This window comes from Pristiophorus japonicus, chromosome 7, assembly GCF_044704955.1.
Source record: "Pristiophorus japonicus isolate sPriJap1 chromosome 7, sPriJap1.hap1, whole genome shotgun sequence".
NCBI lineage: Eukaryota > Metazoa > Chordata > Chondrichthyes > Pristiophoridae > Pristiophorus > Pristiophorus japonicus.
Genome location: NC_091983.1, coordinates 104469123 through 104484147, shown reverse-complemented (window position 1 = coordinate 104484147; position 15025 = coordinate 104469123). Strand labels below are relative to the sequence as shown.

Below are 15025 nucleotides of genomic sequence, written 5' to 3'. Positions count from 1 at the left end.
AGTGAGGGGGTAGTTTATACTATAAATGCAAACCATAAATAACACCCACTGAATATAATAGGATTTGGGGATTTAGTGATGTATCATAGCTAGTGTTTTTCTCACTGTATTACCCAATTCTGCTGGATACATCACTAGTCACCAAATTACATGAATTTAGATGTCTAAAGCTGAAATAAATATCCAGACCATGATTCTTGCCATGTGTTACCGCAACAATCAGTGAGGTCTGTTAGAAGAATCTAAAGCAGTTTAAAAGCTTGCACTTGGAGAGAATTGGGTAATGCAAAGAATAGAATACTGGCCTAGAATTTCCTCAAAATGAGTTACACTGGTGTTGCCCCTTTAAAAAAAAAACTGTGCCTACCAGTGGCTTGCAGAGGAAGTTATAGGTGGGTTTCCTGGGTCTGCTCATTTACATTACTATTGATGCAGTTATTGATGTAAAACAGGTGAAAGCAGCTGAACTACCTGGAAACTTCTGTGCAGCCTCGAAAAATGCAGCCTGAACTCTTTGGCAGCAGACTAGGGGATTATGATGATGACAACAAGGAGGAGAAATAGTAGGAGGAGAATAAGTGGGGTTGAAGGAAGTGAGTAAGGTTGTGGTGTCAAAGGTAGACTTTATTCTGCAGAGGCCCACTTCAATGATGACATGTGTTGTGATGCCTCTTGCAGTAAATGCTGCCTGAGTCTCCTTTGCTCTACCCTGCAATACTCGTCCTCCTCAAAGAGAACGTTCTAAGGGAATGTTATACCTTCTGCTGAGATCCCCTGATGGGAGAGGGGGAGGAAGAGGGGGACAATCTGAAAATCTTCCAGTGGTTTGACTCTGTGAGAAGCAGTGAGAGGTAGGCTGAATAGCAAAGAAATGTTTTAAAAAGCATTTCCCAGCTGCAAAGAAATCTCTATTCAAAATCTCCAGATTCTTCAGTGTCAGGAACTCTTCACTTTTGGGAGCTGCTGCACTTCATAAATCTCAGCCAAAGTTACCCAGAATGCATTAGCAGTGCAAACCCAGGAAACTCTCAGCTGCTATGTCACTGGCTCTCACTCTGACATTTGCAAATAAGGCCAAAATGGACTCGACAAGCGGATAGTGAGAAGGCTCAAACAATACAAAGCAACTTGGGGTGGGGGGGACATTTTAAAGGTGCACCGGCAGTGGAAGCATCTACCTGAATTTTGTTGCTAAATTCTTACATCCTTTTTACACTGCTACTGTGCCACTCCATGGTTCCATTCTCCTGGATCTGCATTGTAGCATGTCCACAAAATGCAGGACTCAAGTTCCAAGCCACAGCTGACTGCTAATGTGGTTGGATGTGCCAGCCCTATGTTGAAAGGTAGGACTGCATCTGCCTCTCTGCTAACCCAGCCTCCCAGAAGACAGTGCCTAGTGGGTCATTGCCAGTTGGATATGCCTGAGACTTCAGAAACTGTTCATGGGATTTTGCTAGATGCTACCAATCAGCCAACACTAGCTGATCACCCTGGCATGCTTTCTCTCATGGAATGCCATTGAAATCATGACATACTGTGATTGGGGTGCTTCCAAGGAAGTATCTAACATTACAATAGTCAGGCATTCACATATCTTAGTGGTGCCATTGGAACTGCTGTCCAAGGTTCCTTTGGGAAGTGATGCCTCCACCAGCACTAATAATCTGCAAAAGTCCACATTTGTCTGCCGATGCAAGTATTGGTACATGGACACATAGCATCTGTCGTGTAGTCTGACCTGCCTCTAACACTCAGTGGGTTCTCCAATTCTTCCAAATATGTCAGATTTGGGGAAACCCACTGGGCAAACCATTAGTAACAGAGCTGGGCAAAATCCCCCCTAATATTCCAAAAAGGTTTGACAAGCTCTCTGTATAACTGCAGTAGTACTTCCTTGCTTTTATATTCTAAACTTCTTTTGATGAAACCCAGAACCCCATTACCTTCTCAGCCAAAGCTTATTAGAGTTGTATCATTTATATCAGTTACCTTGAGTAAGAAGGCAAAAGCATCAATCAGTGTTCCTCCTGCTGCTCCCTCGTCAATGGCATCTACTGCTAGCTGATGTGTAGGCATTAGGTAAAGCTCAGTTAGTATCACTCTTGCCTCGGAGTCAAAAGGTTGTTAGTTCTAACCCCATTCCAGTAATTGACCCTATAATCTGGATGGAGCTTTTTTGACACTCAGTATCTTCGACCGATACTATAAACCAGATCTCGCATGCAAAGAGGCAGTGCAGCTCTTGAAGAAGTGCTTGAAGGAGATCCAAAAACGATTTATTCTGAATCTTCCTTCCTTTACTGTTCGGATCATTGATAAAGTTGGTGTTCATGATATGGAGCAGATTTCTGTGTGGAGTACTGAGGGAATGCTGCATTGCTGGAGATGTTGTTCTTTGGATAAGGCATTAAATCAAAAATTCTGCCTGCTCTGGTGATACAACTGGATGTTAAAGCTCCCACAGCACCACTCAAAGAAAAACTGGAAATTCTGTCTTAGTATCCGGCATTCCGCCATTGACCAACAAGAACAGATTAACTAATCATTCACTTAATTTCTGTTGGTAGGATCTTGCTGAGCACATATAGACTGTTGTGTGTGCCTACATAAGAACAGTGACTGCACAACAAAAGTAATTCTGTGAAGCGCCTTGGGATGTTTTTTTGTGTTAAAGGTTCTTTATAAATGAAAATTGCTGTTATTGAAGCACTTTGAAGTTTTGTGAGAGACATGATAAGATGCTATGTAATGAGAGAGCACACATAAACAGAATGAAAGGAGAGGTTAGAGAAAAAGTTACACAGAAAGTGGATAGAATGTGGAAATATCTGTCACAATCCATTTTGAGTCTATTCATTCTTTTATAAGGGAATGAGTTGGTTGGAAAAGAGGAATATGAAAGGGTAAATGGGGAGCGAGCACAAAAGTGGGATTAGATTAGTTGACTCATGCGGAGAAGAACACTGGCACAGACTTAATAGGCAAATGGTCTGTTTCTGTGCTGGAATGTTCTTTCTGTCTTAGATTTGGACTCAGCACCATGACTAGCTCTCTTGGCTCATGCATGAAGAACGGGGAAAGATCAATGGAGGATTACCAGCATCCTTGAAGGAACTGTACCCAAGCATGAGTCAATACCTTCAAAACAGAGAGAAGATTGAATGGGAAAATAAGGTAATAAATAAATAAATGTAGTAAATGATGGATGCAAAACGATCAAGACTATGACAAAATCTATCCTTTTATAATTGCATCAATTACAATTAGTATAGATACGCAGGTGCAAAAGCAAAATACTGCGGATGCTGGAAATCTGAAATAAAAACAGATAATGCTGGAACTACTCAGCAGGTCAGGCAGCATCTGTGGAGAGAGAAACAGAGTCAGGTCAATGACCCTTCGTCAGAACTGGAAGAAGTGGGTGGCCGCTTTGCGTAACACCTCCATTCAGTACGCAAGCGTCACCCTGAGCTTCCAGTCGCCTGTCATTTTAATTCTCCTCTCCACTCCCACTCTAACCTCGGCCTCTTACACTGTTTCACAAAGTTCAACGTAAGCTCGAGGAACAGCACCTCATCTTTCGATTAAGCATTTTACAGCCTTCTAGACTCAACATCGAGTTCAACAATTCCAAATCATAACCTCTGCCCCCATTTTTTTCAGATGGCAGCTGTTGATGATTCTGTTATTCCCATTTACACCTCCTCCAGATCTATCTTTTGTTTCTTTACTTGTCCCATTACCATCTACTTTTGCTTTGTACAATCATACCTTTTGCAGGCAAGTGGAGTTGAGGTAGAAGATCAGCCATGATCTCATTAAATGGCGGAGCAGGCTCGAGGGGCCAAATGACTTATTCCTGCTCCTATTTCTTATGTTCTTATGTCTATTAATCTCTCTTGCCTTCCACCCTATCACAGACCTTCCTTTTTGTTCATTCCTCCCCTCCCCCTTTCCCTGCCCCTGCACTTGCATAAAACCTGTTATATCTCTAACTTTTTCCAGTTCTGACAAAAGGTCATCGACCTGAAACATTAACTTTGTTTCTCTCTTCACAGATGCTGTCTGTCCTGCTGAGTATTTCCAGCATTTTATGTTTTTATTTTAGATATGCAGGTACTAGTTGGAATACAAAAGGTGTCAACAGGAAACATTTTTTTAAGTATTATGCTTATCAGATATTCTGAATACGCTTGGTAAATCTCCATTCATAAGCAAAGACTCCAGACAAGTATATAGGCACTAATCTGCTAGTAATAAAAAGATCTATAGGTATTGTTTCGAATATCACAACTCAAGGAGCAGCCCACTCTACACTTGTATCTACATACCTGCAATCTGAGCTGTAGCTTGAGGACTGAAAGGAGCTGGTGCAGGATTAAGAGAAGGGCGTGGACTTTGTGTTGAGGCACCCACTCTCATTGCAGTTTGGCGAAGGCGTTCCAATTCACTTAGACGTTCTGAGAATAATCCAACTTTGGGCTGGTCATCAGGCTTTTGTCTGTGTCCTGTTCAGAAGAGAACAAAATGACAATCTACAAATGCTCTCTTGTATCCTGTTATGTAGTTAAAATGTAGATTATGCATTTTTTTCTGTTGAAAGTTGAATTTATTGTAGTTTTAGTCTTGAAAGGGGCTATCCCATTATATTGGAGAGGCTGAAAAGATAAGCAAGTATTGTAACAGTTATTAACTGTTCACGCTGCTTCCAATAGTGGTGGTAATAATTTAAGATGGCGGTGAACCATCATAACATTTTGGTTGATTTTCAACCAGCCACCCAGGTATGAAACTGATGTTACACATCGGCTGCTCATTATAGAAACTGCTCAATTTTCATTAAATGAAAACTGGACGGTTCCTATAATGTACTGAATGTCCACATGTGCTTCACTGAGACATTATCAGACAAAAATGGGTGGCAAGACAAAAAAGAAAATATTAGGAGGGGTGATCAAAAGGTGTGTCAAAGAGTGGGTTTTAAGGAGGGCACTAAAGGAGGAGAGGGAGGTGGAGACGTGGATTGATTTAGGAAGGAAATGCCAGAGCATAGATAACTGAAGGTGCACCTGAAAATGTTGGGGTAAAAGGAGTGGGGGATTAACAAGATGCCAGAGTCAGAGGAACTCAGAGTCCGAGGAAGTTGTACGGCTGGAGGAAGTTGTAGAGATAGGAAGGAGCAAAGTTGTGAAGGGATTTAAACACAAGGATGCAAATTTTTAATTAGAAGAATTGAGAGACCAGGAGCCAAAATATGTCAGCAAAGACAGGATTGCTGAATGGGACTTGGTGAGGAATAGGGTATGGGCAGCAGAGTTTTGGATGAGTTAGAAACATAGAAAATAGGAGCAGTAGTAGACCATTCGGCCCTTCGAGTCTGCACCGCCATTCAATATGATCATGGTTGATCCTCGATCTCAACACCAAATTCCTACTTTTTCCCCATACTCCTTGATGCATTTTGTTTCTAGAAATCCATCTATCTCCCTCTTAAATATATTCAGTGACTTGGCCTCTACAGCCTTCTATGGTAGAGAATTCCACAGGTTCACCACCCTCTGAGTGAAAACATTTCTCCTCATCTCGGTCCTAAATTTCCTACCCCGTATCCTGAGACTGTGACCCCTTGTTCTAGATTTCCCAGCCAGGGGAAACATCCTCCCCGCATCCAGTCTATCCAACCCAGTCAGAATTTTATACTTTTCAATGAGATCCCCTCTCATTCTTCTAAACTCTAGTGAATACAGGCCTAGTCGACCCAATCTCTCCTCATACGACAGTACTGCCACCCCAGGAATCAGTCTGATGAACCTTCGCTGCACTCCCTCTATGGCAAGTATATCCTTTCTTAGGTAAGGAGACCAAAACTGCACACAATACTCCAGGTGTGATCTCACCAAGGCCCTGTATAACTGTAGTAAGACATCCTTGCTCCTATACTCAAACCCTCTTGCAATGAAGGCCAACATACCAGTTGCCTTCCAAACTGCTTGCTTAACCTGCATGTTTGCTTTCAATGATTGGTGTACAAGGATGCCCAGGTCCCTTTGTATATCGACATTTCCCGAACTATCACCATTTAAATAAAACTTTGTCTTTATGTTTTTCCTACCAAAGTGGATAACTTCACATTTATCCACGTTATACTGCATCTGCCATGTGTTTGCCCACTCACTCAACCTATCTAAATCGCCTTGCAGCATCTTTGCACCCTCCTCACAACTCACAATCCCACCTAGTTTTGTGTCATCAGCAAACTTGGAAATATTACATTTGGTTCCCTCATCCAAATCATTTATATATATTGTGAATAGCTGGGGCCCAAGCACTGATCCCTGTGATACCCCACTAGTCACTCCCCGCCATCCCGAAAAAGACCCGTTCTCAGTTTTGTCAGTTAACCAATTTTTAATCTATGCCAATATATTACCCCCATCCGATGTGCTTTAATTTTGCACACTAACCTCTTACATGGGACTTTATCAAAGGCCTTCTGAAAATCCAAATACACGACATCCACTGGTTCTCCCTTATCTATTCTATCAGTTACATCCTCAAAAAACTCCAGTAGGTTTGCCAAACATGATTTTCCTTTCATAAATCCATGTTGACTTTGTTTAATCCCGTTGATATTATCCAAGTGTGCCGTTATCACATCCTTTATAATAGACTCCAGCATTTTCCCTACTACTGATGTCAGGCTAACCGGTCTGTAGTTCCCCGTTTTTTCTCTCCCTCCTTTTTTAAATAGAGGGGTTACATTTGCCACCCTCCAATCTGCAGGAACTGTTCCATAATCTATAGAATTTTGGAGGGTGACAACCAATGCATCTACTATTTCCATGACTACCTCTTTTAGTACTTTGGGATGCAGATCATCAGGCCCTGGGGATTTATTGGCCTTCAGTCCCATTAGTTTCTCCAACATTATTTTCTTGCTAATACTAATTTCCTTGAATTCCTCTTGTTCATTAGACCCTTAGTTCCCTAGCATTCTGGGACGTTATTTGTGTCCACTTCTGTGAAGACAGAACCAAAGTATTTATTTAATTGTTCTGCCATTTCCTTGTTCCCAATTACAAATTTTCCCATTTCTGTCTGTAAAAGACCTACATTTGTCTTCACTAATCTTTTTCTTTTTACATACTTGTAGAAACTTTTGCAGTCGTTTTTTATGTTCCTTGCAAGCTTACTCTCATAGTCTATTTTTCTTCTCTTAATCAATCTCTTAGTCCTTTTTTGCTGCATTCTAAACTGCTCCCAATCCTCAGGCTTGCTACTTTTTCTGAAAACTTTATATAACTCCTCTTTGGATCTAATACTTTCCTTAATTTCTTTTGTTAGCCATGGTTGGGCCATTTCTCCTTTTGTGTTTTTACGCCAGAAAGGAATGTATAACTGTTGAAGTTTATAGAGGGTAGAGGATGGAGGCTGGGCAGAAAAGCATTGTAATTTGTAATAGCCATGTCTGAAACATAGAACCATAGAAAATAGATGCAGGAGCAGGCCATTTGGCACTTCGAGCCTGCACCGCCAATCAATATGATCATGGTTGATCATGCAACCTCAGTACCCCACCCCTGCGTTCTCTCCATACCCCCTGATCCCTTTAGCTGTAAGGGCCACATCTAACTCTCTTTTGAATATGTCCAACAAACTGGATTCAACAACTTTCTGTGATAGAGAATTCCACAGGTTCACAACTCTCTGGGTGAAAAAGTTTCTCCTCATCTCAGTTCTATATGGCTTACCCCTTATCCTTAGACTGTGACCCCTGGTTCTGGACTTCCCCAACATCAGGAACATTCTACCTGCATCTAACCTGTCCAGTCCCATCATAATTTTATATGTTTCTATGAGATCCCCTCTCATTCTTCTAAATTCCAGTGCTTATAAGCCAAGCCAATCCAGTCTTTCTTCATATGTCAGTCCTGCCATCCCGGGAATTAGTCTGGTGAACCTTCGCTGCACTCCCTCAATACCAAGCACGTCCTTCCTCAGATTAGGAGACCAAAACTGCACACAATACTCACTAAGGCCCTGTACAACTGCAGTAAGACCTCCCTGCTCCTACACTCAAATCCTCTCGCTATGAAGGCCAGCATGCTATTTGCTTTCTTTACTGCCTGCTGTACCTGCATGCCTACCTTCAGTGACTAATGTACCATGACACCCAGGTCTTGTTGCACCTCCTCTTTTACTAATCTGTCACCATTCAGATAATAATGTGCCTTCGTGTTGTTGCCACCAAAGTGGATAACTTCACATTTATCTACATTATACTGCATCTGCCATGCATTTGCCCATTCACCTAACCTGTCCAAGTCACCCTGCAGCCTCTTAGCATCCTCCTCACAGTTCACACTGCCACCCAGCTTAGTGTCATCTGCAAACTTGGAGATATTACATTCAATTCCTTCATCTAAATCATTACTGTATGTTGTAAATAGCTGGGGTCCCAGCACTGAACCTTGCGACACCCCATTAGTCACTGCCTGTCATTCTGAAAAGGACCCATTTATTCCCACTCTTTGCTTCCTGTCTGCCAACCAATTCTCTATCCATGTCAATACATTACCCCCAATACCATGTGCTTTAATTTTGCACACTAATCTCTTGTGCGGGATCTTGTCAAAAGCCTTTTGACAGTCCAAATACACCATATTCACTGGTTCTCCCTTATCCAGTCTACTAGTTACATCCTCAAAAAGATTTGTCAAGCATGATTTCCCTTTCATAAATCCATGCTGACTTGGACGGATCCTGTCACTGTTTTCTAAATGCGCTGCTATTACATCTTTAATAATTGATTCCAGCATTTTCCCCACCACCGATGTCAGGCTAACCAGGCTACAATTCCCTGTTTTCTCTCTCCCTCCTTTTTTAAAAAGTGGGGTTACATTAGCTGCCCTCTAATGCATAGGTACTGATCCAGAGTCCATGGAATTTTGGAAAATGACCAACAATGCATCTACTATTTCTAGGGCCACTTCCTTAAATGCTCTGGGATGCAGACTATCAGGCCCTGGGGATTTATCGGCCTTCAGTCCCATCAGTTTCCCTCACACCATTTCCTGACTAAAAAGGATTTCCCTCAGTTCCTCCTTCCCACTAGACCCTCAGTCCCCGAGTATTTTCGGGAGGTTATTCATGTCTTCCTTAGTGAAGACAGAACCAAAGTATTTGTTCAATTGGTCTGTCATTTCCTTGTTCCCCATTATGAATTCACCTGATTCTGACTGCAAGGGACCTACGTTTGTCTTCACTAATCTTTTTCTCTTCACATATCTATAGAAGCTTTTGCAGTCAGTTTTTATGTTCCCTGCATGCTTACTCTCATACTCTATTTTCCACCTCCTAATTAAACCCTTAGTCCTCCTCTGCTGAATTATAAATTTCTCCCAGTCCTCAGGTTTGCTGCTTTTTCTGGCCAAGGTGACAAAGGCATGTATAAGGGTTTAAACAGCAGATGGGTTGAGTCAGGGGTGGAGGTGTGTGATGTTAGAGGGGCAACACGACATCCCGACAGTTTGAGCGAAGCAAGTGATGCAAACTATAGCCAGGAGGGGAATATAGTAGTGATTGTTGATTCACTGGTAAAGTTCAAGGGGCCTGTAGCTGCTCATAAGGAGGCAGTGATGAATGTCTCGATGAGCTTCTGGAGAATGCTGAGAGAGGGTAGCTGTGAGGTTTTCCAAGGGGGTTCAAGTCTGGGACTGTGGCAGAAGAATAGAAAAGACAGGAGAAGGTTGGATTTGGAGGAACAAAGGTGAGAAGTAAAGTTGGAATGACTGGGTGACAGGAAAGGGAGGTGATGGCAGGAAATGGCCCAAGAGAAGCTGAGAAGAAAACAAGGGAGAGAGGAGTAAAGAGTCCAGAGCAGCATGACAATAGGCACAAAGGGAATTCAGGTTGCCTAGGCATAGCAATGGTAAAATATATAGACATTATCCAACATAAAATCAATTTAGTTCTACTGTTATTCATCACTAGCCCTTGATATGGCTGCATTAACAACTAAATACATCAAACAATTAAGCATTTACATTTAGTTTGTACCATTTTATTTTTGTTTATTTTTATGATTATACCATATTTTGGTAGACCTGGTAAAATAGACTGAGCACAATCTGGAGCTTAATGGACAATCTTGTTCTTGATTACTGCAATGAATGAAGCAATCCATTAGACAGGGACTATTGCAATTTCAAATGTTTCCATTTTTTCCAGCTTTTAGTAAAAACTTGGACATTTTATTGAGGGAAACATAAACTAGATTCCTACAATACATGCAAGAAAGTTTCTGGCTGGACTAGATAGATTTAATATAATACAACATTGTTTCAATGCTCTGGGGTATTTTAAAAAACGAGTATCTGTCATGTTGGTAAAACTATATTTTGAACTGCGATACTTCAAATGGCTGCAGGGCAGTGCAAATTGGAATCATCCGCTGGCATTTCCAATAACAGGATCAGCTGTGGCTATCATTATTATTCACAGATTCTGAAGTAGTTTTGCATGAAAACAGAGCTAGTCACGCAATCCTTTCCTTCAGCATCCCGATCACAGTTAAGTGCACATACCCTGACTCTTGTGAAAGAGAGAGGAAACACAAACACAAGCAATAAAAGGAGCAGCCTACAGGTGCATAAGCTGTTTGATTTTTGTATAAATACAATGGAAAGAATAAAAGCAAGATAAAGCCAGTCACTTTGTATAGTTTGGGCCTGCCCGTCAGACCTGAACTGGCTGCATTTAATGGAAGGAAAGTAAATATCTAACAGCAGGGAACGAAAACTTACCAGAGCTGGCTGATTGCCAATTGGCAGAAGACAGTAGTTCAGCCTACAAAATCTAGCTCTATAGATACAGGAGGGAAAGAGAAGAATGCATTGGACTTTCAAGATATTTTTGAAGTTTTAGAAAAGGCCTTTATTTAGATTAGTAAATGCAGAAAATTATTATCCAGAGTTATTACAGGAATAAATATTTTGAATAAAAAACTTACAAAAGCGAGGCAGCCACTGTATTGCAGCTATTCGCACAGTGAACTTTTTTGCAGCTATTAAACATAGAAACTTAGAAACATAGAAAATAGGTGCGGGAGTAGGCCATTTGGCCCTTCGAGCCTGCACCACCATTCGATAAGATCATGGCTGATCATTCCCTCAGTACCCCTTTCCTGCTTTCTCTCCATACTCCTTGATCCCCTTAGCCATAAGGGCCATATCTAACTCCATCTTGAATATATCCAATGAATTCGCATCAACAACTCTCTGCGGCAGGGAATTCCACAGATTAACAACTCTCTGAGTGAAGAAATTTCTCCTCATCTCAGTCCTAAATGGCCTACCCCTTATCTTAAGACTGTGTCCCCTGGTTCTGGACTTCCCCAACATCGGGAACAATCTACCCGCATCTAACCTGTCCCGTCCCATCAGAATCTTGTATGTTTCTATGAGATCCCTTCTCATCCTTCTAAACTCCAATGTATAAAGGCCCAGTTGATCCAGTCTCTCCTCATATGTCAGTCCAGCCATCCCAGGAATCAGTCTGATGAACCTTCACTGCACTCCCTCAATAGCAAGAACGTCCTTCCTCAGATTAGGAGACCAAAACTGAACACAATATTCCAGGTGAGGCCTCACCAAGGCCCTGTACAACTGCATTTATTCCTCCCTGCTCCTATACTCAAATCCCCTAGCTATGAAGACCAACATACCATTTGCCTTCTTTACCCCCTGCTGTACCTGCATGCCAACTTTCAATGACTGATGAACCATGACACCCAGGTTTCGTTGCACCTCCCCTTTTCCTAATCTGGCACCATTCAGATAATATTCTGTCTTCGCGTTTTTGCCCCCAAAGTGGATAACCTCACATTTATCCACATTATACTGCATCTGCCATGCATTTTCCCACTCACCTAACCTGTCCAAGTCATCCTGCAGCCTCTGAGCGTCCCCCTCACAGCTCACACTGCCCCCCAGTTTAATGTCATCTGCAAACTTGGAGATATTACACTCAATTCCTTCATCCAAATCATTAATGTATATTGTAAAGAGCTTGGGTCCCAGCACTGAGCCCTGCGGCACCCCACTAGTCACTGCCTGCCATTCTGAAAAGGACCCGATTATCCCGACTCTCTGCTTCCTGTCTGCCAACCAGTTCTCTATCCACGTCAATACATTACCCCCAATACCATGTGCTTTGATTTTGCACACCAATCTCTTGTGTGGGACCTTGTCAAAAGCCTTTTGAAAGTCCAAATACACCACATTCACTGGTTCTCCCTTGTCCACTCTACTAGTTACATCCTCAAAAATTTGTCAAGCATGATTTCCTCGTCATAAATCCATGCTGACTTGGACCGATCCTATCACTGCTTTCCAAATGCGGTTATTTCATCTTTAATAATTGATTCCAACATTTTCCCCACTGCTGATGTCAAGTTAACTGGTCTATAATTACCCGCTTTCTCACATTAGCTACCCTCCAGTCCATAGGAACTGATCCCGAGTCGGAATAGAAACCAGTACAAGCAATGATCGCAATTCACTTGCTTTTAAAAAAAAAACTGGGATGAAGCCTGAAAGGATTCAAGATAAACTGTTCCTGTTTATTATGTTTGCATTACTATATCTGCAGTAATGTCAAATAATCGGCACATGAGCAAAAATAATTGATTTGAAATATATCTCAATGCAGGTACTGCAAGTTTGCATTTATTTTGGTGGTTCTAAACTCATGTTACATATTGAAATTAAATTTTAATTCTATATAAATAGCTCTGCGGATGTAAAATATTATTGTAATAGTGATGGGAATAGCAGCAGCTGCTATTCCAACTATGATTAAGTTTAACAAGCATGCGTTTGCATTTATCGACTGATTATATATAACATGGACAGTTCATTTCCAATACATGACAGCAATGAAAGCCTCTTATAGAATTTATATACAAAAAGAAATGAGACAACAAAGATCTGTGCTCCAACGGAATTACAGTTGTGTTCAGTTCTGGTCTCTATTACAAAAGTTCGACAACAGAGGTTAGGATGGTCTTGGATCTGGCCTGGAGACGACGAAGGTTGAACAGGTTTCCACTGGTTCTGTAATTTACTTCCACTCCAGTGGGGAGCTTGTTGAGTGTGAGGTGGTGCATTGCAGTGAGATAGATTGAGAAGAGGATTGGCGCGATCCAGGCCCGATCCCAAGACCGTCCCAATCTCTGTCGTCGAACTACAGTACGTGGACGACGCTTGCGTCTGTGCACATTCAGAGACTGAACTCCAAGTCATAGTCAACATCTTCACAGAGGCGTACGAAAGCATGAGCCTTACAGTAAACATCCGTAAGACAAAGGTCCTCCACTAACCTGACCCCGCCACACAGCACTGCCCCCCAGTCATCAAGATCCACGACACGGCCCTGGACAACGTGACCACTTTCCATACCTCAGGAGCCTATTATCAGCAAGGGCAGACATTGACAACGAAGTTCAACACCGCCTCCAGTGCGCCAGCGCAGCCTTCAGCCGCCTGAGGAAGACCAGGCCCTCAAATCTGCCACCAAGCTCATGGTCTACAGGGCTGTAGTGATACCCACCCTCCTGTATGGCTCAGAGACGTGGACCATATACAGTAGACACCTCAAATCGCTGGAGAAATACCACCAACGATGTTTCTGCAAGATCATGCAAATCCCCTGGGAGGACAGACACATCAATGTTAGCGTCCTCGATCAGGCCAACAACCGCAGCATTGAAGCACTGACCACACTCGACCAGCTCCGTTGGGCAAGCCACATTGTTCGCATGCCTAACACAAGACTCCCAAAGCAAGCATTCTACTCGGAACTCCTACACGGCAAGCGAGCTCCAGGTGGGCAGAGGAAACGTTTCAAGGACACCCTCAAAGCCTCCTTGATAAAATGAAACATCCCCACCGACACCTGATAGTCCCTGGCCAAAGACCACCCTAAGTGGAGGAAGAGCATCCGGGAGGGCGCTGAGCATCTCGAGTCTCATTGCCGAGAGCATGCCGAAAGCAAGCGCAGGCAGCGGAAGGAGCGTGCGGCAAACCAGCCCCACCCACCCTTTCCTTCAACGACTATCTGTCCCACCTGTGACAGAGACTGTAATTCCCGTATTGGACTGTACAGTCACCTGACAACTCACTTTTAGAGTGGAAGCAAGTCTTCATCGATTTTGAGGGACTGCCAATGATGATGATCATGATGATTACAAAAAGGATGTAGAAGCACTGGAGAAAATGCAAAAAAGATTTACAAGGACGATACCAGAACTGAGAGGGTACAACTATCAGGAAATATGTGCTCTTTTCTCCACAAAAGAGAAAACTGAGAGGTACCCTGATAGAGATCTTTAAAATTATGAAGGAGTTTGATAGGGTAGACATAGGAAGATGTTTCCATTGTGGGTGAGTCCAAAACTAGCTGCCATAAATATAAGATAGTCACTAATAAATCCAATAGTGGATTCAGGAGAAACTTCTTTACTCAAGCGTATGGAACTCGCTACCACATGGAGTGGTTGAGGCAAATAGCATAGATGCAATAAAGGGGGAGCTGGATAAGTACATGAGGGAGAAACGAATTGAAGGATATGTTGATAGGGTGAGATGAAATGAACAGATTGGGAAGAGCCTCATGTGAAGCATAAACACCAACATATGCCGAATGGCTTATTTCTGTGCTGTAAATTCTATTTAATTCTATTCTATGTAGAGAAATAGAGGCAAAATGGCCAAGACTGAGGTAGAATGAGACAACAAGCGTAGACAGCATTGATCACTACCTGTTGGCATTAGTCCAGATAGTTTTTTTTTAAATTGAAATCTCAAAAGAGCACACTGGTATATATATTTTATGAAGTCGTTGTACATTATTGCCTGGTGTTTGTGGGAGGAATGCATTGATATTCAAGTTTCCTGGAATGACTATGCTTGTACTGGAAGAAATATGGATCAAAGGGTAGAGACAAATGATTTGTTTTAGT

The 15025-nt window shown here is 42.2% G+C and overlaps 1 protein-coding gene across 2 annotated transcripts in view; it reads right to left on the bottom strand.

Moving 5' to 3' along the window:
- The window catches only part of runx2a (RUNX family transcription factor 2a), a 231270-nt gene that overhangs the window by 41226 nt on the left and 175019 nt on the right, over positions 1 to 15025 (bottom strand). For both annotated transcript variants that reach the window (XM_070885190.1, XM_070885189.1), the window contains one exon: positions 4335 to 4511. In XM_070885190.1, the coding sequence (XP_070741291.1) occupies positions 4335 to 4511 (177 nt within the window). The remainder of the gene's footprint in view (positions 1 to 4334; positions 4512 to 15025) is intronic.